This window comes from Maylandia zebra, linkage group LG6, assembly GCF_041146795.1.
Source record: "Maylandia zebra isolate NMK-2024a linkage group LG6, Mzebra_GT3a, whole genome shotgun sequence".
NCBI classification, from domain to species: domain Eukaryota; kingdom Metazoa; phylum Chordata; class Actinopteri; order Cichliformes; family Cichlidae; genus Maylandia; species Maylandia zebra.
The window spans coordinates 5,543,033-5,566,201 of NC_135172.1; the positions used below are offsets into that span (position 1 = coordinate 5,543,033).

General features: G+C 40.5%; 1 protein-coding gene across 2 annotated transcripts in view; it reads left to right on the forward strand.

Moving 5' to 3' along the window:
• The window catches only part of usp34 (ubiquitin specific peptidase 34), a 53,588-nt gene extending 33,172 nt beyond the window's left edge, over window positions 1-20,416 (forward strand). Inside the window, exons 37-78 of one of the 2 annotated variants that reach the window (XM_004562183.4) lie at window positions 15-167; window positions 434-538; window positions 664-758; window positions 938-1,242; window positions 2,095-2,258; window positions 2,341-2,406; window positions 2,600-2,746; window positions 3,105-3,161; window positions 3,387-3,464; window positions 3,915-4,009; window positions 4,096-4,268; window positions 4,355-4,505; window positions 4,611-4,689; window positions 4,773-4,826; window positions 4,912-5,007; window positions 5,102-5,166; window positions 5,257-5,332; window positions 5,778-5,825; window positions 5,959-6,024; window positions 6,138-6,218; window positions 6,793-6,878; window positions 7,902-8,070; window positions 8,283-8,357; window positions 8,556-8,707; window positions 8,808-8,961; window positions 9,069-9,113; window positions 9,337-9,441; window positions 10,884-11,031; window positions 11,769-12,073; window positions 12,191-12,520; window positions 13,605-13,762; window positions 13,923-14,001; window positions 14,323-14,449; window positions 15,910-16,017; window positions 16,657-16,761; window positions 17,363-17,487; window positions 17,611-17,734; window positions 17,861-17,940; window positions 18,071-18,211; window positions 18,357-18,497; window positions 18,588-18,744; window positions 18,934-20,416. In XM_004562183.4, the coding sequence (XP_004562240.3) occupies window positions 15-167; window positions 434-538; window positions 664-758; window positions 938-1,242; window positions 2,095-2,258; window positions 2,341-2,406; window positions 2,600-2,746; window positions 3,105-3,161; window positions 3,387-3,464; window positions 3,915-4,009; window positions 4,096-4,268; window positions 4,355-4,505; window positions 4,611-4,689; window positions 4,773-4,826; window positions 4,912-5,007; window positions 5,102-5,166; window positions 5,257-5,332; window positions 5,778-5,825; window positions 5,959-6,024; window positions 6,138-6,218; window positions 6,793-6,878; window positions 7,902-8,070; window positions 8,283-8,357; window positions 8,556-8,707; window positions 8,808-8,961; window positions 9,069-9,113; window positions 9,337-9,441; window positions 10,884-11,031; window positions 11,769-12,073; window positions 12,191-12,520; window positions 13,605-13,762; window positions 13,923-14,001; window positions 14,323-14,449; window positions 15,910-16,017; window positions 16,657-16,761; window positions 17,363-17,487; window positions 17,611-17,734; window positions 17,861-17,940; window positions 18,071-18,211; window positions 18,357-18,497; window positions 18,588-18,744; window positions 18,934-19,676 (5,811 nt within the window). In that variant the 3' untranslated portion in view covers window positions 19,677-20,416. The remainder of the gene's footprint in view (window positions 1-14; window positions 168-433; window positions 539-663; window positions 759-937; window positions 1,243-2,094; window positions 2,259-2,340; window positions 2,407-2,599; window positions 2,747-3,104; window positions 3,162-3,386; window positions 3,465-3,914; window positions 4,010-4,095; window positions 4,269-4,354; window positions 4,506-4,610; window positions 4,690-4,772; window positions 4,827-4,911; window positions 5,008-5,101; window positions 5,167-5,256; window positions 5,333-5,777; window positions 5,826-5,958; window positions 6,025-6,137; window positions 6,219-6,792; window positions 6,879-7,901; window positions 8,071-8,282; window positions 8,358-8,555; window positions 8,708-8,807; window positions 8,962-9,068; window positions 9,114-9,336; window positions 9,442-10,883; window positions 11,032-11,768; window positions 12,074-12,190; window positions 12,521-13,604; window positions 13,763-13,922; window positions 14,002-14,322; window positions 14,450-15,909; window positions 16,018-16,656; window positions 16,762-17,362; window positions 17,488-17,610; window positions 17,735-17,860; window positions 17,941-18,070; window positions 18,212-18,356; window positions 18,498-18,587; window positions 18,745-18,933) is intronic. The other variant, XM_004562184.4, reaches the window with a different exon arrangement.
• The last annotated feature ends 2,753 nt before the right edge of the window (window positions 20,417-23,169 follow it).

Genomic DNA, 23,169 nt, shown 5'->3' on the forward strand with positions numbered 1-23,169 from the left:
GTTTTTCTTTGTAGCCGGCAGTGAGACACGAGGCATGTAATGGCCTGTACAAGTTGTCTCTGTCAGGTCTGGAGGGAGGAGAGTCCATCAACAGATCCTTCCTGCTGCTCGCCGCCTCCACACTGCTCAAGTTCCTGCCTGACGCCCAGGCCCTCAAACCACTAAGGGTAGGTCTCGCACTCAAGTAGCTCAGCCTCTTAAAGTACTGGAAGCGGTACGCTTGTCAGTACTCCTCAGAGGCAACGTTGGACTCAGTTTGACCTTTGCTACTTTGAATCTGGTTTGTTTCTACTAAGCCTTGTTTCTCACATTGGTTTAATGCAGCAGAACCTGACATGCACTCTATTAGATCACATCATGAGACTTTAAGAGTTGATGAATTAACGTTTCATTGGGATGTTCTTAAGCAGTAACTGTGCATTTATATTTGCAGGTCGAAGACTATGAAGAGGAGCCTCTGTTAAGGACGGGCTGTAAGGAATACTTCTGGCTGCTCTGCAAACTCATCGATAACATCCACGTTAAAGATGCGAGCCAGGTGGGAACGTCAAACCACAATGCTGATGATCATACCAACCTGTTGATTTAGTAGATTTGAGTTTGTAGTAACGTTTTGATTTTGGTATTGAGCTGCTGCTAGTATTGATCTGTTTGAACTCACAGAAGGTCTCTCCCTCTCTGTCGCTGGCCGGCTCGATGCAGACCACCCTGCTGGACCTGGATGCTCTTGCCCGACATCTTGCCGACTGCATTAGGAGGTTTGATTGTCACAAACTGAATTTTATGCTCCGTATACAAAGATTTAAAGGATGTTTGCATTTTGCTGAAAGTTCATGCTGACAATATTACTGATGGCAGTGGCTTTTAAAATTAAACCAAATGGCAAATTTCTACAATTGATACTGCTTTGATGTAAACATAACTCTTTCACTTCCAGCCGTGAGATCTTGGACCAACAAGATGGAACAATCGAAGACGATGGCCTGACAGGGCTCCTTCGTCTTGCCACCAGCGTCCTCAAACACAAGCCTCCTTTTAAGTTCTCCCGTGAGGGGCAGGAGTTTCTGAGGGATGTCTACAACCTCCTCTTCCTCCTCCCCAGTCTGGTTGACCGTGCTCAGCCCAAGTGCAAGTCCCACGCTGCAAGGGCCGCCGCCTATGATCTGTTGGTGGAGACGGTGAAGGGCTCGGTAGAAAACTATCGGCTGCTCCATAATTGGGTCATGTCTCAGCACATGCAGGGTGAAGAGCTTCACTTTTTGATTACTTTTATTTGGTAGTGCTCTTTCTGTAGTTTATTTTACTTCTGTGTACTGTGTTTCTGTCTGTATATGCAAGCTACACTCTGTGTCAGTAGTCCTCTAGGTCAGTGATCTGACTCAATGTAAGCTTTGCCACAGTGAATCCAGTCTTCTTCTACAAGACATTGACCCACAATTGGGACTAATGCTGAAGAGACTGGGACACTTTTTGTTGTGAAAGAGTTTTAAAGAGCACTATGAGCTGAAACTACAAAGCTCTACAGAAGTGCAGAATCCTATCATTATTTTAAACTTAATTTTAGATATGTTTTTACACCATGCCTAATTTTAATCATAGCTTTAACAACCAGATTACCAGACTGTTCTCCAAGTTTAGTTTGTTTTAAGGCCATCTGTAATTATGTCGGAAAAGGTTTTGGGCGAGTTGGAAATTCCATTTGCAACCCAATAATACATAGGTGTCAGACTTTGGCCCGCAGCGTAATTACATTTGGCCCGCGAAGCCACACCAAATGACTATCAGAGCTGGCCTACTGGTATTATACAGCTAATATATATAGTTTAGTATTAAGCTTTGCTTGTTCCATATTCAGTTTTTCAGCAAAACCTGTTTGAGTCCATAAGAAAAGATTCATTCTTATATCTGGAGGAAGATCCCCCCCCCCCCCCCCCCAATAAATATTAACGTTAGCCCGCGACTTTGTTCCAGTTTTGGCCCACTGTGTATTTGAGTTTGACACCCCTGCAATAATGCAACTGCCAGTTTGAATAATTTAATAAAAGGACAGGTGTGACACAGAACTCAAACTTTCTTTTAATCTTTTGCTTCTAGGCTCTCATGCTCCATACAAGTGGGACTACTGGCCCCATGACGACGTCCGGGCTGAGTGCCGCTTCGTGGGTCTGACCAACCTGGGAGCAACATGCTACCTGGCCTCTACCATTCAGCAGCTCTATATGATCCCTGAGGCCCGCCAGGCTGTCTTCACTGCCAAGGTCAGTATCTGAAAGATTGTTACAATAACGTCATTAAAATTCAAATGGCACACAGGTCCTCACCCTCTGTGTTTGCGTGCAGTACGCTGAAGATATCAAACACAAGACAACACTGCTGGAGCTGCAGAAGATGTTCACATATCTCATGGTGAGTTTTGATTTTAGTCCTTCCCTTCTGTCTGTCGTATTTGTTTAAAACTACAGTCACTAGTAGAGTAACTTTTAACACCCGTTCAGTTTCTGAAGATCTGGACGATTGGACTTTTTTTCTGAGCACCACAGACGGCAAAATCAGAAGGTTTGGTGAGATGGATTATCTGTGTTAATCTGTGTGTTTTCAGGAGAGTGAGAGAAAAGCATACAACCCCCGGCCATTTTGTAAAACCTACACAATGGACAAACAGCCTCTTAACACCGGCGAGCAGAAAGACATGACGGAGTTCTTCACCGACCTCATCACCAAGATAGAAGAGATGTCCCAGGAGCTGGTGAGCATACATCTTTACATACACACAAATTATATATTTAATGCTTTAAAGGATTCAAACACTAATTTCCAGATTGGAGCAGGTGCCACTTATTACTGATCTTCATAAAACCTTTAGTGTTCATCTCTGCCATTCAGAAAATCACAATAATCTCTCTATAGCACTATACATATTAAGAAGTAGATTGTTTGTATAAAAAGTACATATCCAAATAAGATGTTGTTATTATACAAATGATGACCACAAATATTATGCAATATTAAAGATAATTTTAAGAGCATGAGTAATAGTTCAGGCATCATAGTACATGTTAAAGTTGATTAATAAGCTGATGTATCTTAATTATCTACGTTGACAGAAAAACACAGTGAAGACTCTGTTTGGAGGTGTCATCACCAACAATGTGGTGTCTCTGGTGAGTGCGGGAATTGATTTTGAAAGGAGGAATATTAAATTGAAGGAAAACTGTTTTGAGAACAACAAAGCACAGCTGAATTTCGTGTTTATTTTAATACCTCACACAAATGTAGTTATTTTTAAAACTACAAAGGTTACAGTAGATGAGTTAAGGGTTCCACAGACTCAGCGTGAGGTACATTTTCTGCCATTGTTTTTTCTCACTGTTCTGTGTCTCCCACAGGACTGTGACCATGTCAGTCAGACTGCAGAGGAGTTCTACACAGTCAGATGTCAGGTGGCAGACATGAAGAACATCTATGTGAGTGGGGCGAAAATGTTACGCAAGTTTGAAGCTCACCTGTGATTCTTACAGCTTCAGTGGAGATCAACCTCTGCCACATAAACAGTCCTGCACAAACCACAATGGTTCTGAAAAGTGCAGTCCATTTTTGTTTGTTTTGTTTTTTTGTATACAGAAATCTTGTATGTAAATGATACTCATTAGAATAAAAAAGAAGAATAAAGCAGGGTTGCTACCATATACCGATGCAGTATGGTTCAGCTTCCATCAGTTTCATATTCAGACCCAAAATGAGTTAAATGCTCATCTTGAGGGTTTAGAAAAAGCCATTGCTCAACAAGGAGTGATGTCACATGCATCTTTTACCAACTAAGAGAGAAAACACAAACTTTTGTCTTTTGTTCTCTAAACCAAAGTGCACTGCAGACTTTTCCTTCTTTGATGTATTTGTGCTTTATCTTTCCTCAGGAGTCTCTGGATGAAGTGACCATCAAAGACACCCTGGAGGGTGACAACATGTACACCTGCTCACAGTGTGGAAAGAAGGTCCGCGCAGAGAAAAGGTCAGAACGATTTAAAATCCTGAAAAAAATAATGCCCCTCTCTCAACACAGTGTCTCACCATGTCTCACTGTGTCTCTTTACACAGGGCCTGCTTTAAGAAACTGCCTCGCATCCTGAGCTTCAACACAATGAGATACACCTTTAACATGGTGACCATGATGAAGGAGAAGGTCAACACCCACTTCTCCTTCCCCCTGCGCCTCGACATGACGCCTTACACTGAGGATTTCCTCATGGGCAAAGGGGAGCGCAAAGAGGGTTAGTTTCTGTTCACCCAGTCGGACATTTATTGTGTATTGATGATTGTAATTGACTCTTCAAGTGTTGCCTTCCATGGGCCTCAGGTTTTCGAGAGGAGGGTGAAGCAAAGGTCACAGAGAGCTATGAGTATGACCTCATTGGCGTCACTGTGCACACGGGCACAGCAGATGGCGGCCATTACTACAGCTTCATCCGGGACATTGTCAACCCCCATGCCTACAAGAACAATAAATGGTGATGGATGATGCATATTAAAGTTTTAATAATCAGTCTTTAAACCCAAAAAGTGAGTGACTGTCATAGGACGCCACCATCTCAAAGGTTTATCTTGTCCTCCAGGTACCTTTTCAATGATGCAGAGGTAAAACCCTTTGACTCAGCTCAGCTGGCCTCTGAGTGCTTTGGTGGAGAGATGACGGTATGAGCGAGAGTTGCAAGATAAATACTACCACTTAATTCCACGTGTAATCTCTAATTTCACCTACTTTATTTATCTTTTAGACTAAAACCTACGACTCTGTCACTGACAAGTTTATGGACTTCTCCTTTGAGAAGGTGAGAATTTCTGGTCCATTTTTGTAGTTTTTATCCTCTGTGTTTGATCCAGAAGGTAACAATGAAATGATAATCAAACTTTCAGACACACAGTGCCTACATGCTCTTCTACAAGAGAGTGGAACCGGAGGATGACAATGGGAAGGACTTTAGTTTTGATGTCTCTCCTGATCTACTTGAGGTACTGACTGTGCTTTTTTTCTTTTAAACGTAGCAGATCTCTGTGCATTACTCCTATTAAATCCCTCATTTAAATGTCCAACTCTCTCTTTCAGTGGATTTGGCACGACAACATGCAGTTTCTGCAGGATAAAAACATATTTGAACACACCTACTTTGGGTGAGCATAAATCAGTTTGTATTTTTGGTCACATCTTATTGGCCTTTTTGATCACTACTCACTCAATGGCACGACTTGTCATTGTTTCAGCTTCATGTGGCAGCTCTGCAGCAGCATCCCCAGCACCCTGCCAGACCCCAAAGCTGTCTCCCTCATGACTGCCAAGGTGAGAAGTAATACAAGCATTTAGCTATTATTTTCTGGCTTTTATTGACTTGAAACCTGGATTTTTGAGAAAATGTATAAACTGTAATTGTGCGAATTACTTTTTAAAATAAAAAGACTTTTTTGTTTTCACTTTACTACTACAAAAGTACTAAAAATGGAACAGTTCTCTCTTAAAATAAGGAAACTAGCTACTTCCTAGCTACTTTGGGTTTTGGATAAAACACACTGGAATAACAGCTGGCTGAAGCCCAATCTAGAAAATGAAAATGGGTAAAAGTTTCTGCATCTTTTACTCAGAAAATAGATTAAAATAACATCTTTCTAACTGACCGCATTTTCTAAAAATATTTATACCATGCTGCGTGATGTCACTGATTTGCAATGCTAATTAGTTTAACTAAAACTTGCTTTTCTACTGTTGTTTTTTCCCCTTTCATTTGCAGCTCAGCACATCCTTTGTCCTTGAGACTTTCATTCACTCCAAGGAGAAGGTAATGCACACTCATCCTTATCACTGTTATCATTTTCTGAGTGTTGTTAATTTGTAAAGATAAGTGGAAAGAAAGGGGAGGAGGAAGGAAGTTACTGATAGACTGTTAATCCTTTCTGCTCTGCTACCTCCAGCCCACCATGCTGCAGTGGATTGAACTGCTGACCAAACAGTTCAACAACAGCCAGGCCGCCTGCGAGGTTTGAGTTTTAAACCTTTTTTATTCTGGTGATTACAGCAAAGTAAATGGATACTGTGAATAAACTTTTTTCTTTTTTTTGCACAACCTTTGATCATTATTTTTCTGTTTCAGTGGTTTTTAGACCGGATGGCTGATGACAACTGGTGGCCGATGCAGATCCTAATAAAGTGTCCCAATCAGATTGTCAGACAGGTCAGGGACAAGTCATAAAACATCACTGTACACAAAACAAACCTCAAAAAACAACAACATTCACAATACTGAAACTGGACTAATGTGCTCAAAAATACTAATTGTGTAGCTAAAGGGGACAAAATGATGTGGCATGACGGAAGGATAGCAGCAAGAGTGGAAGGATGTATGGTTTGGAGAAGGTGGCTCTGACCTAAAAGACAGGCAGAGCTCGACGTAGTGGAAGATTAGAAAACTAGACAGGCAAGACTGAGAATGTTTAGACATGTGCACATATGGGACAGTGGATATATTGGATCCCAGGCAGGAGTTAAAGGGGAAAAAACAGAAGGTTCATTTATGTAGTGAACGAAGACACAGGCAGATGTGTGATTCTAAGAAAAGGGTTAGATTGAGGTGGAGGAGACAGTACTACACCAAAACGACTCAAAAGTACTTATATTTTATTTTTTCCCAATGTTTATAGCTATATTGTAACTCTTTTTACGTCATTCTGAACTTATTGTCAGTGGAAGTTTGTCTTTAAATTGACTTTTAAATGTAAATTTTCTTGTTTTAATTTGTTGTCTTCCAGATGTTCCAGAGGTTGTGTATTCACGTTATCCAGAGGTTGCGGCCAGTTCATGCTCATCTCTACCTGCAGCCTGGCATGGAGGATGGGTATGTCACTCATTATTGTGGGACAGGTTTCCCTGATCAAAACATTTTCTCCAAGATTAGGAGTCTCAAAGTCTTCCATTAAGGCCTTTTCACACCGAACATGCAAAGTCTGTGCAAATATTTTGTGCATTAAAAATAGTTTTCAACTAAACCATTCTTAATGTAGCTGTTCATGTAAATTCACTAGACAAATTATTATTATTATTATTATTATTATTATTATCCAAATAATAGATCTGACCAACTGGATGACTGCATTTGGCAGCAAGTGCGCTCCTATGACGATTCGTGCACCGGTACTGAATGTACACTGATAGTTCTCTTTCATAGCATTCATTTCGTGTCTCACTATGAGACTGCCTCCTGCGAGACTTCATCAGAAGCTTAAATGCCATTACGCCAGACGTTACCGCAGGGGTGGGGGAACTCTGGGCCTCAAAGGCCGGTGTCCTGCAGGTTTTAGATGTGTCCTTGATCCAACACAGCTGATTGAAATGGCTAAATTATGCCTTACAGGCTGGCTAAGTGACACCCATGTCAGGAGGGACTAGTGCCTCCCTGTATAATAGGCTGACATAGCGTTAATGTCATTCAAAAACCTCTTCTCGCTTTTCGGAAGGAACCGAAAGCCTTTAAGATTGTATCATTTTGTTTATTTTACTTCTTTTCCTACTGGGATAAAGATCAAATAAAGCAAAAATAAGAAAAAAATCGACCACACTGTTACTTAAAACACTGGCCCAGAATTTTACAGTTCATCCCTGCTATCTTTATTGCTTAGCAACACAACCCACTTAAATCTCATGTGGTACATTTTTGCCATGCAAGGTGTGCAGCACAAACGCAGTGTTGTGTCTGTGAAATCAGATGGCCACACAGATCCAAGCAGGAGCTATGTGTCACTCAGTGTCTGTGCCACACTAGACTCTGAGAAAAAAAACTTGTGGCTCCACATGAACTAAAGAGTTTAGATGTGTCATTAGATACCTAAGTCTCAGAACCTCTGCTCCTGTGTCTGTTCAGCTCTGACGACATGGATGGGCCAGTGGAGGATATCGGCAGCCGGTCCTGTGTCACTCGCTTTGTTAAGACCCTCCTCTCTATCATGGAGCACGGCGTCAAGCCTCACAGCAAACACCTGACTGAGTACTTCGCTTTTCTGTATGAGTTTGCCAAGATGGGCGAGGAGGAGGTAAATTGAGTTTTGCAGCCTGAAATCACTTAGTGTGGAAAAAAAAAAAAAGAAACCTGACACTATTTTGCTTTTTCTTTGGGTCTTTCTTCTCAGCTAACAGTTGACACAGCATGATTTTGAGTCCTTTTTTAGTTTCATAAATGTGGTTTGGTTATTTTCCCCCTTCCTTGTTAAAAACGATTAATATTTTTTGTGTTTTGTGTCCACAGAGTCAGTTCCTGTTGTCACTACAAGCCATTTCTATCATGGTGCATTTCTACATGGGAACAAAAGGCCCTGAGAATGTAAGCTTACACACTGCTTATATTTCACAACTCATTTATTTACAGTAATATTATCAAAGAGAGATTTAATCTGAATGGTTCTGTTTCTTTGTAATATTATTTGTCTTTTTTAAATGAAGTAACACCCAGCCTGTAGTTATATTGTGTTTAGAAGACATGACCTAATTATAAGAAGGACCTAACCAACGTCCTTCTCAGCCTCAGGTAGAGGTGCTGTCAGAGGAGGAAGGAGAGGAGGAGGACGAGGAAGAAGACATCTTGTCTCTGGCTGAAGAAAAATATCGTCCTGCAGCTTTGGAGAAGATGATCGCACTCATTGCTCTGCTGGTGGAGCAGTCTCGCTCTGAGAGGTGCGAGTATACAACATGCATGCATTTTTCTGTTTAGATTCATTCTCATTAGAATTAAGCATTCAAGCAGCCACTGCGTTCTCCTCTCCTCTCTGTCCAGACATCTGACTCTGTCCCAGAGCGACATGGCAGCGCTGACTGGAGGGAAGGGCTTCCCTTTCCTCTTCCAGCACATCAGAGATGGCATCAACATCAGGCAGACCTGTAACCTCATATTTAGCCTCTGTCGCTATAATAACCGGCTGGCTGAACATGTATGTTTGTAGGAAATGGACTGAGTAAATGTTGCAATGACTGCCACCTATACAAGTGTAAAATGCATCCATTTTAATTTTCTCATGTTGAATGCTTCTCTCTGCAGATTGTGTCGATGCTCTTCACCTCGATTGCAAAGCTGACTCCTGAGGTAAGCACCACAGAAATGAAACTGGGCTTAAAATCACCTTTATTTGAAAAAACAATCGAATCTAGCCTTTGTTCATTTTGTTTTCCTGAATAGATAGAAACTGAACTTCTGTCTATTCATGTTTGTTAACTTGCCTTTTTTAATAACGCTTAATAAACCATTTAAAAATATGGTGTAGTGATACAAAAATGATTTTTCATGACCCCCCCTTAAATTCTGTTAGGCTGCCAATCCTTTCTTCAAGCTGCTAACAATGTTGATGGAGTTTGCGGGTGGACCTCCGGGGATGCCTTCCTTTGCTTCCTACATTCTCCAAAGGATCTGGGAGGTAAACCCTGACACACTAATATTTTCCATTTGTTTAGATCTAATAAAAGGATTTAATGTAATATGTAGTTATCATTATCAAAAGAAAACCTCTCTGGGTTTTGTTAAATACAGGTCTTCAAAAAGTTGATCAAATGTCATTTACTAGAAATAATATTAGTTATAATTTTGGTGCTTTGCCAAAATTTGATCCTTTTAGGCTGGACAAAACTATACTGCATAAAAATATGGTTTCCTTTGTTTATAGTTCAATAGTTGCTTCCAACATTCATTTCAACATTTCAGGTTGCTCAGAAAATTTCTGTTTCTGGCTTTGTTATAAACCCCAATCACTATTTTAATGATTTGGGTTTTTTTTAACCATAATTCCATGCATGGATGTGTCAAAGAAAGATGTACCTGGGTCATGTGGGAGTTTACACGTGCTTTGTAGACTTGAGCCTCATCCTTCAGGTGATTCTGTACAAGGTCCTTACAGAATAGTGGGTGTCTGGCTGATATTTAGGAGCTATTAGATCCCTGTACGAGTGCAGCGAGAGCTTGATCTGCATTACTGGCAATAACTCGTTCTTTTCAGTGGGTGTGGGATTTTGCTCCGGCTGCCCTTTGCCCCTAATTTCTAGGCGTAGCCAGATGGCGGAATCGCAGCTCTGGTTTTTGCAGATGATGTGGTTCTGTTGGCTTCATCAGGTTGGGGCTTCCACCTTGCACCAAGCGTTTCATAGCAGATTGAGGCAATGGTTCTCAGCTGGATAGGGGTGGAATTCCCACTCTGGCTCAGGGACAAGTTGCTGCACTAAGTAGATCAATATAAGTATTTCTGGTTCACGAGTGAGAGTAGAGTATAGCAGGAGATTGACAGACTGCCGATTTATCGGTTGATCTATGTCCCCACCCTCACGTATATGACCAAATGAATGAGATTGCAGATACAAGCAGCAGAAATGAATTCTCTCCAAAGGGTGGCTGTGCTTTCTCTCAAGGAGGGGTGAGAAATTCAGTCATTTGCAAGGCACTCAGAATAGAGTTACGATTTTTCCACATTGAAAGGACCCAGCTGAGGTGGTTTGGGCATGTCCTACCAGGATAAGGTCCTGAGGTGTAGGCCCAGGGCATCCTGGAGAGAGTTCCCCTGGATGAGCTGGAGGATGTGACTTTGAACACGGGCTTCTGGGTTTCTTTGCTTGGGCTACTGCCCTTGTGACCCAGCCCTAGATAAGTGGTGGAAGATGGATGAATGGAATGAGATCCATACATGTAGTTGCAACTGGTTTACATCTTATTTATCAATAAAGTAAACTTGCACCACATGCAGGATCAAAAGTCAATAAAACCAAACAGAAAAAATTAGGTCAGTGTTTAGGATTGCCATTTTAAAATGAATATACTGCTTATAAAGTCCTTATTAAATATATGCTGTCTCATCTGTGTGCCTCCTGTCAGGTGATTGAGTACAATCCATCCCAATGTCTGGACTGGCTGGCTGTGCAGACTCCCAGGAACAAACTGGCCCACAGCTGGGTGCTGCAGAACATGGAGAACTGGGTAGAACGCTTCCTGCTGGCACACAACTATCCCCGAGTCCGCACGTGTAAGGGCCTCTGCATTGTCTCATTGTATTTAGTTTCATGTTCTTTTTTTTAACAAACACTCAACAGGGAGTTAAACCAACTACGAATGAAAAGACATTGTGCCAGTGTTTAAAAAGGTGGATTAAATTCTGAAAACTGAGAACTTTAGAAGCCAAAACAAATATAACGTTAAGTTTTTTTAAAAAAATGCTAATTATTAAATTAAACAGCCCTTTAGTGTACACAACCCAATTTTTACTTTGACTATATAGATATACATTCTTCCTTTATTGTTAATGTAAATAGAACTTTACTAATAGTGTAACCTGCTTCTTAAAATAGCCAGGGCTCTCACAGAAAAGAATCTCAAGATTAAATATGATGGTTAAATAAAGATGGTTAAAGAGATTTGCATGATTCACATTTCCTCATTAGTCTTACAGTGGCTGTTGCTGCAGCACTAAGTTCATCCATTGTCGAAATGAGCGGTTTTAGCTCCCTGTAAGCTAAATTTCTTCTGATTGGGCTTCTGTATTGACTACCAGAGCGATGTCTGAGATGACCAAAAAAAATATCTGCAAACTATGAGACCATTCAAGTCCAAAAAAACTCAAGCCTGTTTAATAAGAGCAGAGCATTCTGTCAATAATGAAAAGACCACCTTTAAAAACAACATGTTTAAATTAACATGAGGTACCACTGCAGCCACAGTAGTCCTTTGTTTATGATAGCAGTTAACTCTCTATTCTCCCTCTAGCTGCTGCATACCTCCTGGTCTCCCTCATCCCCAGCAACTCCTTTCGACAGATGTTCCGCTCCACACGCTCCCTCCACTTGCCGACCCGTGAGCTCCCACTGTCCCCCGACACCACCGTGGTTCTCCACCAGGTCTACAACCTGTTGCTAGGGCTGCTGGGACGTGCCAAGCTGTATGTGGATGCCAGTGTTCATGGTACTACCAAACTGGTGCAGTATTTCAGCTTCATGACTTACTGCCTCATCTCCAAGACGGAGAAACTCATGTTCTCTGGCTACTTCATGGACCTCTGGAACCTCTTCCAGGTACATCTTTCTTTGACTGCGAAGATATTTTTAAAGATTTGTACCGATTGTACACTTCAATGTGCGTGTCCGAGTCTTAGGTGCAGAATTTAGAACTTTTTTCTTTCACGTTTTCAGCCGAAACTGTCAGAGCCAGCCATTGCAACCAACCACAATAAGCAGGCACTGCTGTCCTTCTGGTACAACGTTTGTGTGGATTGTCCGGAGAACGTCCGGCTAGTGGTGCAGAACCCTGTGGTGACCAAAAACATTGCCTTCAACTATATCTTGGCTGACCACGATGACCAGGAGGTGGTGCTATTCAACCGCGGCATGCTCCCTGCCTACTATGGCATCCTGCGCATGTGCTGCGAGCAGTCGACTGCTTTCACCCGCCAACTAGCATCACACCAAAACATCCAGTGGGCCTTCAAGAACTTGACTCCACATGCCAGCCAGTATCCAGGGGTGAGAGGACAGTCAGACTTCTAGCAGTGATGTGACTTTATTGTCCATAGCACTTTGAAAATTCCCCACCTAAAAGCAAAACATAAAGGAAGTCTTTAATTGTTAACCCTTTAAAGCCGGTTGGAGCGGGCACGCTCCTTTTTGCGTAACTATTTTTAAATCCCAGTAGCACTGCAACCGTGTAAGCTAGCGCAATAATTTGTTTTGCATATGAAACCGGAGGAGTTGTACTTACATCTGATGCCATCAGCTTGTCCTCGGTCACGGTTTCCTTCCACATAAAGCTTTGCAAAAATTGCATAAAAAGCGCTTGCAGGAACAAAAACACAATATTCCAGAAACACGCTTTGCCGATCCGATCAGCTGTTCGTAACACTTCCCACAGTGAAACAGACGTCAGCGCGAACTATCGCATGTCCACCATTTCCTGGCCGAAACCAGAAGTGACGTCATTTTCGCGGAAAATGTAGTTTTTTATTTGTAGGCCTTAAGAGCCTATACTGGTGTTTTTATAAGTCATGTTTGACTTTTCTGAATAGTTGCTGGGATGCTTAGAACTCGAATTGCACTGCTGGAAATAGTTTATTTTGATGCACCTGCTGTTTTCTTTGCAAATTTGCATCATAGGATTGTTTTTCGTTTTTCCTGCAGTATATAAAAAATGGTGTATCTCCAAAATAAAACTATGAAGACACTAAAAATAAATTTCTATTCTATTTTTTGCAACTTTTTTGTATTTAAAGTTTTGAGGGATAAGCCTCTTAAATTTCTCCAAGTAGAAATATATGTAAAAAAAACAAAAACAATTTTCAATTTTTTTGTAGTTTATTGCACTTTTTTGTAATTAATGTAGTTACTATGGACTTAATGCATACATATTATTAAAATCTGGGCTATAACAGTTGTATTGATGTATAGCAACTTGAAATGCTCCCAAAAATGGCACTACAGCATGTAAAAATATAAAGTAAGCTCTGGCGGACTTGGTTCTATGGTAGGTCTTAAAGGGTTAAAGATCTTGCCTTGGTTATGTTTATTTGTGATAATGTAAAAATCATAACCGCTGATGTGCTTCTCCCTGCAGGCAGTGGAGGAACTGTTCAATTTGATGCAGCTGTTTGTGGCGCAGCGAGCTGAGATGAGGGAAGAGGAAGTGGAGGACATTAAACAATTTAAGAAGACCACTATTAGCTGCTACCTCCGCTGTCTGGATGGGCGCTCCTGTTGGACCACACTTATCAGGTAAGAACACACACACACTTTTATCACTGAAGGTCTTGTGAAGCTTGTTTTTGTAACCTGGTGAAGATGTTTGTCACAGAAACTGTCCATTTTGTATCAGTTTGGAAAGTTTACTGACGTTACTTTCTAAGTTGACCTTTCTCTGTGCTGTTCCTCTCAGTGCCTTCAGAGTTCTGCTGGAGAATGACGAGGACCGACTGTTGGTAGTCTTCAACAGAGGACTTATCCTAATGACTGAGGTACAATCCAGGTCTCTTCTAAATATTACAAAAAGAATTGCTAAATTAAGCTATCGTCTCATCTTTCTATGCTGCCATAATCCAATTCATTTTCATGCATCATCTGCCTTTTTTGGCATTATATTTAAAACAGGCCAAAGGGAATCATTAATATCTGGATTTAAAAAGATAAAATTAAATATAGTATATTACAAGTGCATTTAAAATATGTATATGTACATGAAAATAAAATTTGCATTTCATTGCTTACTACATTTTTTTTTTAAACCCTTCCAAATCTAATAAGTAAAGCTATGTGCACTGTTTGTTTGTTCCCTGCAGTCCTTCAACACTCTGCACATGATGTACCATGAGGCGACAGCATGCCACGTCACTGGAGACTTGGTGGAGCTGCTCTCCATCTTTCTTTCTGTCCTCAAAGCCACCAGGCCATACCTGCAGCGCAAAGGTGTGCACCATCCCCTACTGTTTAACAGGGCGAACACATGTAATAGTAACACAGGTTAAACAGTTAAAACTAATAGTTTGTCCTTCCCACTGGCACCAGGTGCTTGCCCAAAGAAGGTTATGTGATTGTTGGGCGTTTTCTCTATAATTGCAGGATCTTTACAATATCAAGGCCCTTGAGGCCACTGCTGTTGTGATGTGGCGCTGTAAAATGAAACTGTAGTTAATGCAACATGTTAGCAAGAAGTTAGGCTCTGTAGGTGAATTCCAGTTTTCACTTGATAAGATAAGATAACCTTTATTAGTCCCACACGTGGGAAATTTGTTGATAGTACGTATGCAGAGCTAGAAGCTGTTTGTGGTTATTTTGCCAGATTTGAAATAGTGCAGCAGTGAGCTACACTGACTCATAGCACAGGAGTGTCACTTTGGATCCGGTAGTTTTTTAGTCTTATTAATTGAAGTTGCTGTGCTCTTGTTCATAAAGAGGTGTGGTTAGTTGGATGATTGTTGTGCGATCACTACTTTGGTCATCTCCTTTTTAATGGCAAAAATCATACTAAGACATAAAACCCCAGGACAGCATTACACTACAGAAGAGTTGATCTGTCTGGCATGAAGTAAATGAATGTGCAAAAAATGTGACCTTAGGGGAGATGAGATGAGATAACCTTTATTGGTGGGAAATGTGTTTTGTTAAAGCAGAAAGTGGACAGTGCAAAGTTACATAGCAAAAATTAGAAAAACACTGGAATAGGATAAGAATCAACTGTACACAATAGAATAGAATAAAATACAAATGCTATGTACGACTGAGTATAATACAACGATGTCAGGAAAACAACGAATGCCTGAAACATATTTGGAGATGCACTGATTGCACTTTTCTTGGGCAGTTACTGCTGCAAATGTGAAATATTGTTTTCATAACAAAACTGAGCAGTGACTTTAGTATCTGCTCAACAAGTAGATACAAGTGAAACAAAAGTGCTCTGATACTGGAAAAAATGAGTTGCTGTACATCCTTCTTTATTTGACAGCTACAGATTCATATAGTAAATACAAATGTTAACTACTTGCATCATTTCACCAGACTTCACCGTTTTAATAGTCTTCATTTTTCCCATAACTGCTTTGGTTTTTTTCTTTTCTTCCATTGCTCATGCCGAGGCTGCTGGCTTACAGCTGGCTCTGATCTCTGGATAGCTTTAACTTCAGCCACTTTGTATTTTTAGCTCCTATAAAATGACAATTTTTTTTGTGTTTAGAAATTATGATACACAAACTTTAACCAGTGAACATGAAATGTCCCTGAATCTGACTCTGAACATCCAAGAAGCAGCTCTGGTACAGTGTACCAACTCCATTGGTTACAAAGGGCTGTATTAGAGTAAAATATCTGCAGATGTGTGTTCTCGTATTTGTGCTGATCTTTTGTTTTTTCTCTCTCCTGTTACCCAGATGTGAAACAGGCTCTGATCCAGTGGCAGGAGAGGATTGACTTTGCCCACAAGCTTCTCACTCTGCTGAACTCTTATAGCCCACCTGAGCTCCGCAACGCCTGCTTGGGTAACACTCACCTTTGATAACCCACCAGCTAACATTCAAGTATATTAAGTTAGGTCAGATGTTTATATACACTTATTATGGACATGTATGTCCTGGTAATTTGGGGCTTTTAAACATTTATTTGAACTGTTCCTACAATGTGCTAACTTGATAAAGCCAAGTCCTGTGATCTCATTAGTGATTGTGATTGGCTACAACTGGTAGTTTGTCTTTGCCAGGATGAGAAAGATTTGTTTGACAGCATTCATTGGACTCACCAATGCTCAGAACAATGGGAAAGTCCAAAGAGCTCAGCGTGGGAAGGAAAAACTACTGCGCTCCTTCTTAATCTTCACTAAGTGCTTGTTCACAGGGGATTGTCTGATTTTTGAAGGGTTTCTGCCTTACAATTTAAAGACCAGTGATCACATTGAATTGAGTATTATGAACACTTTTGACTCTGTGTGATTGTGTGTACATTTTTGGCAACTATTGTAGCCAAACTCTAGAAAACAGAAATCATCCTTTGTTCCAGCTGAGACAGAGTAGAATTTGGCTAGCAGAATACATATCTGCGTCTCTCTAAAAATGTAACGGGTCAGATGTAGAAATAATTGGAAGTTTTAGAAAGTGTCCTGTAACGTGATGTTCTTGTTGCAGATGTGCTGAAGGAACTCGTTCTGCTGAGTCCTCATGACTTCCTGCACACTCTAGTCCCCTTCTTACAACACAACCACTGCACATACCACCACAGCAATATCCCCAGTAAGTCTTCTCCTCATTATTCATGTTGATTGTCCTCTTTTGGTTTGCATTCTTGTTTTATAGCTTAAAATGGATCCCCAAGAACATGGTAGCTTTGCATGATGCCGTTCATTGCTAGATGTCACAGCTTCTCCTTGAATGTTCTTTTTCTTTTTGACTGTTAGTCATTTTCATATCAGCTTTGTTTCCAAACCTTTTTCTATATTTTCTTTTCTTTTTTCAATTTTGATTTACTAGCATACGCACCGTGGTAACAACAAAATATTAATGGTAAACATCAGTATATGAGGCCTGTTGTCTCACAGTGACATCAAACGGTAACCAAAGAGTAGAACAGAGATTACTTACATGAACATTTGTCTCAGTGTTTGAAACTTGGGCCATTTTTAATGATAATCATCCACCGTTTGAACAGTACATATTTGACAAATATACTGTCTGATGTTCTTCAAGTTAAGCTTTTATAATCCAAAAGGTTTTTAAGTAAAACCTTCAGTGGTTTCGACTTTTAAAAATCTCTGGTTCATCTTTACTTAAACTCTTTCAGATTAAATTAAAAATCTGGCTTTCTTTTCACTGACTTTTAATTGTCCCTGTGCAGTGTCGTTTGGTCCTTACCTGCCATGCAGAGAGAACCTCAAACTTATGGGAGCCAAAAACAACATCCGACCTCCAAGACCAGAGCTGAACATGTGTCTGCTGCCTTCACTGGTGGAGAGCAGCAAGGTACGGTTATCTGTTCCTGCTCCAAATCGTTTTGTGTCAGCAGTAAAAGAAACCTCAACAGAAAACCTTCAGTACCTGCAGAGGCTTGGTGTTGGTGGTAATATTTGTTTGTGTCCATCTCAGGGTAAAGATGAGGTGTACGATCGAATGCTGCTGGATTATTTCCTGTCCTACCATAAGTTCATTCACTTGCTGTGTCGCGTTGCCATCAACTGTGAGAAATTCACAGATACACTTGTCAAGCTAAGTACGTGTTTGTATTTCCACTGTTATCATTATAGCATACTGATCAAACCGTAAATTGTCTGCAAGCACACATGAATTTGCACAGAAACATAGATGTTTCCATGTTAATGCTCTGCCTCCCTCTCAGGTGTGTTGATAGCGTATGAAGGACTTCCCCTCCATCTTGCGCTTTTCCCCAAACTGTGGACAGAGCTCTGTCAGTCACAGGTACAGCTGCGTTCCTCTGATTTCACTCATTTCAACCATTTTTAAGGTCAGGCCTTGTTAATAGACTCGGGCTCTTTGGATATGGACAGCAGCACAATGGTAAATCCTTCTCATCTCGCTCTTCTTTCAGTCTGTTATGGCTAAAACGTGTGTGAAGCTGCTCTGTGAAGACCCAGCCTTCAGCGAGTACATTAAATGTATCCTAATGGACGAGAGGACCTTTCTGAACAACAACGTGGCCTACACCTTCCTTAACTGCTTTTTGCACAAGGTATAAAAAGTTTCAGCTTTTCTTGTAGGAATCCTAAATAGTCACTACATTTGATCAAGGTTGTACCCAGTTTGTACTGATTGTCCAAATGATGTTGCATTTTAATTTGTAATTAAATAGAGAATAAAAATTTGTGTATGTGTAGGTCCAGGTTTTGTCTGGTCCCAGCTGCTCCAACCTCATTGGTGTTTTGGTGACAAACCTGCTGAGTGAACGGAGCAGTCTGCAGCCTGAACTGGCAGCTCATCGCCTGGAGCTTAACAAGACCAGCAGCCTGCTCAATGCTGTATGCATGCATGCACACACTCATAGAACAGTCCTCCTGATACATGGTGCCACTGTTTTCTCATTGTTTGATCTCTCTTCTCTTTGTCAGGACCTGAGGGCATTGATGTTGCTGTTGTCTGTGCAGCCTTCTCAGGCCATTGACCCAGCTTTCCTCCCAGCCCTGCAAGAGCTTCTGAGCTGCTGTCGTGCTTGTCTCCAGCAACGCAGCACTCTAGAGCTGGAGGCCAAAGACCACAAATGCAAAGGTATAACATGCCATTCAATCACTAAACCAAAACACAACCTCAATTTGAGCACATTTCTTTGGGTTGACCATTTAGGCAGAATAATCTGGAGTATGACTCAACAAAGTAGACTTTGTGAAAAATTTAAAGTCAGTGCTGTAAATGATGTAGAATAGTGGCTCCTTTCAGTAACAGTCTGTTTGTTGTCAGCTGAGGATGAAGGGGCGACCCCGGTGAAGCGGCGGAGGGTGAGCGGTGATGACGACAGAGCCGGAGATGGAGGAGCCCAGCTCTACGCCGCCTCCACCTCCTCTTCAACTCTTCCGCCCTGCAGTGATCCAAAGCCTGACCAACAGGAGGCGCTAACACCCACAAGCACCTCAGACACGGAAACACGAGATTCCTCATCACTGATCGACCCAGGCACTGAGCAGGATCCGCCCTCTCCTGACCCCATGCCCACCTCCTCTAGAAATCTGGACTCCTCTCCCAAAGAGGAAAAGATGGAGGGCTCTTCGTCGTCATCCTCCTCGTTTTCCTCCTCCTCCTCCTCCCTGCTGCAGGAGACGGGAGAGGGGTTTGTCCAGGGGGAGGAGCCTGAGCTGCAGCAACATGTGGTGCCACGCGAGGAGAACGACGAGGTGGGAGATCAACGGGAGGGGAGAAGGGATGAGGCCGTGTCTACCTGCTCAGAGGAGGTGAAGGAAGAGAAGGAGATGAGCTCTAAGACCAGCAGCAGCCCGGCCCCACCCCTTTCAGAGGATGCTGCTTTCCCATCAGGGCTGGTGGGGGAGGGTCCAGATGGCTGTGGCAGCCACTCCTCCTCCTCCTCCTCACAGATGTTCCAGAGCGTTGGCCCCCCACCTGACACGCTGGACATGCTGTACAGGACGGTGGAAGCCACCATTGCCATTGTTACCAAACTTTCTATTAAAGGCCAGCCCTCTTCATGACATCATCAACTGACCACCGCCATATCTTGAATTCCCTCCCCCCCTTTTCTCTCTGCTATGGACGTCTGACTTCAGCTCAGAGGAAACAAACTTTCTCCTGTTCATTATGTTTCTTCTTCTTCTGCTGGTTTTGTGCTGCTGTTTGTTGCCTTCTGCCGATGTTCAGTCGGACGCTTTCTCCAGCTTCAGCAGCTCCCGCCGCTCTTTTCGCATTATAAGATTGCGACTCCACGCAGAGCCAACATCTCCTTTGAGAAATAAAGAAGAAAAGCAGAAAAAGTAGTACAGACTACAGCACATTTTTTTTAAAGGGTGGGTGGGTGAGTGGGCTTGGTGGGGGTTTTTTTTTTTTTTTTGGTTTTTTTTCTTGGTGTGTTTTATACTGATTTTATTTGAGCTTTGCTGTAAAGGGGAAAGGTTTACAGAACTTTTGTCTCCTCTGTATGTAATTTAATTTTATTGCATTTTTACTGTGTATAAAAACAAACAAACAAAAAAAAAACAAAAAAAAAAGGTTGTCCTCTGTGCCAGTTTTGTACTTTATGAACAAGGCAAGAAAAGTTGCCTTGAGTTTTTCTGTGGTTTAATTATCCAGAAACTAAGTTTACCTGTAAATGAAGAGAACCACAAGAAACTTGATTCTGTAAAGAATCCTCTCTAGTCATTGCCTGAAGGTGTATATGAAAACCATAAATATATATATATATATATATATATATATATATATATATATATATATATATATATATATATATATATATATATATATATATATATATATATATATATATATATATATATATATATATATATATATATATATAAAAATATATAAATAAAAGCGGTGCTTTATTTGACTGTGGTTGAAATAAAGCCCCCCTGTTGGACCAGCTGGAGCTTTTATTTTCTTTACTGAAGTACATTCCAATTTGTTTCGTTGTTTTTTTGTTTTTTGGCTTCTGCTGTGTTCTGGTTTTCCTCCTTTTATTTTATTAGAGATTAACTTAATAAAGACAGTTTTAATATGAAAAATTATGAACTAAAATTCTTCTCGAGCTGTGAGGTTTGATTTCTTGCCTTTGTTTGCTTTGCATCATATCCAAAATAAATGTAGCTCGTCAATTTCTTCAGGCTGTGCTCAGAATCTAGGCCTATGGCAAGCTCAACTGTGTGTTTATTATGCACGTACAGTAGTGGGGGTTAGGTTTGGGTTTGTTTTCTTCATAATTATTGTGATTTTGAAAAATTCACAATAATGTAGAAAACGGCAACCAAGCCACCAAAAAAATTGTGACCGCTTTCTTTAATGGCAAGTTGGGTTTGAGTCTGGCACCGTAACTGTACAAAGCCTTCAAAAAAAGAATTATTTATTCACATCAATACTTCGTTATTAAAGAATCACTGTGTCAATAGTGTACATTGTTAACATAGTTTAGGAGTTAACACATTTGTCTTGCACATAAAAGATAAAAAAAAATGAAATTCAGCGGCTATTGCTAGTGTACTCATGCTGGTCCCAAATCCAGATTTAAAGGATGGTTGTGCCAAACTAAACATGCAGATCCATCTGCTGGGATCCTTTGAGAACCAAGGAAACAGCCAAAAGTACCTTTGTATGTAGTTATCTTGACTCCTAAAACTCAGAAAAGGCTTTTTTGTTTGTTTTGTTAAACTAACACTGTAGATGGTCTGATGACGAAGGATTTCTGCATTTGTTCTGAAAGGGGGAAAAGCTGGTAATCTTAGCTCACGACTAATCTGTTTTAAGAGAAAAAGTTTTGTTGATCTTTTCCTGAACTTCTCATCTAAAAGTATAATAAACTAAACATCTGCTTATAAGCAACTGTAGACTGATGTAGGGAAACTCGAAATGGATTTGGGATGGAAAACGGAACAAAAAACTTCATGTTAATATTCATTAAAGGGAAGTCACACAGGTGTATCTGTGTATTTCTTTCAAGTGATGTCGGCAGATTGTTGCTAACTGGCAAAAATGTTTAAATGTTTCCATCACCAATTTGACTTAATGACAATTTCACATATTGAACTGGAGAGTTTAACTGCTAAAACACTAAACCCTTCTGTACATTTTTTGTGTATGAAATGAACCAATTTATTAAACTTTATTGCTAAAGAAACTGACTCAAAAGTTGAGAGGAAGAAGGGCGAAGCATAGAAAAGTAATTTCAGATCAAATTTAAGCAACCGCACTCAAACATTCACGGTGAGGGGTAAAAGTACCCAGGCCCAACAGATTCTTTTGCCATATTCATGAGCTTTTTGGACATCTTTATGCGTATTTTCTCTGCTTTGGGTTATATTACACAAATTGCTGCAGTCATCACAGTATAACACTACTACTACAGTTGTGGCCAAATGTTTTGAGAATGACAAAAATATTAGTTTTCACCAATTTTGCAACTTCAGTCTTTTTAGATCTTTGTGTCAGTTGTTTCTGTGATGTACTGAGGTATAATTACAAGCACGTGATAGGTTTCAAAGGCTTTTATTGACGATTACATCACATTTATGCAAAGAGTCAATACGTGCAGTGTTGACCTCTCCAATTCGCCCTGGCATGCTCCTTCGTGTTTCTTTGCAGGTAACCATGGTTAACAGGAACAACAAGGATCTTAGGCGTCACCCTTTTAACACATCTAATCTGCTATTCTAACTCAATCAGCTGACATAATGATCTCCAGCCTTGTGCTCATCAACATTCGAGATAACGAGAAGATTATTGAAATGATCTCAACGGGTCCTTTTATGGCAGCAATGAAATGCAGTGGAAATGGGTTTTTTCATGTCAAAGAAGGACTTTGCAATCCATCTGATCACTCTTCATAACATTCTGGAGTATCTGCAAATTGCTATAATCAAAACTGAAGCAGCAAACTTTGGAAAAACCAATATATGTGTCAATCTCAAAACATTTGGCCACGACTGTACACCACTATGGATTCACAGTGGTTTATGCTTTTTGTAACTGGACACAATGATATCTCTAAAGTTTAAATGATTTGGTGTTGTACTGTGATGATCAAATGTTTGCTTCATTTTTTTTCGCAGCGCAATTTTGATTGGGTGGCCAGGAGAGTTGTATTCATTGAGATAAAGCTTTTCATGAATTAATACTTACCAATAAATAATTAGTTGATGCATTTTACAATGAAGACAGCATTTTTTATCCAAGTTTCTGAATGAAGAGTTACATCAAGGATGAGCCAGTTATTTAGGAGCTTCTTAATGTAATGCAGTAACATCCCAGTTTAATCCAGGGACAGGTTTTATTAACACCCTAACAGATGTTTGAGAGATATCTTTATCATTCTATGTATAAATGCGCCCCTAAATCTTTGCTAATCATTTACATAGTTTAGTTATTTTACTAATGTCTAAATAAAGAGAATTATAGTAAATTAAGTCATTAATGCATTTTTTACAGTACAAATAATTATTAATCCATACATGCTTTATTTTGATGAGCTCAACT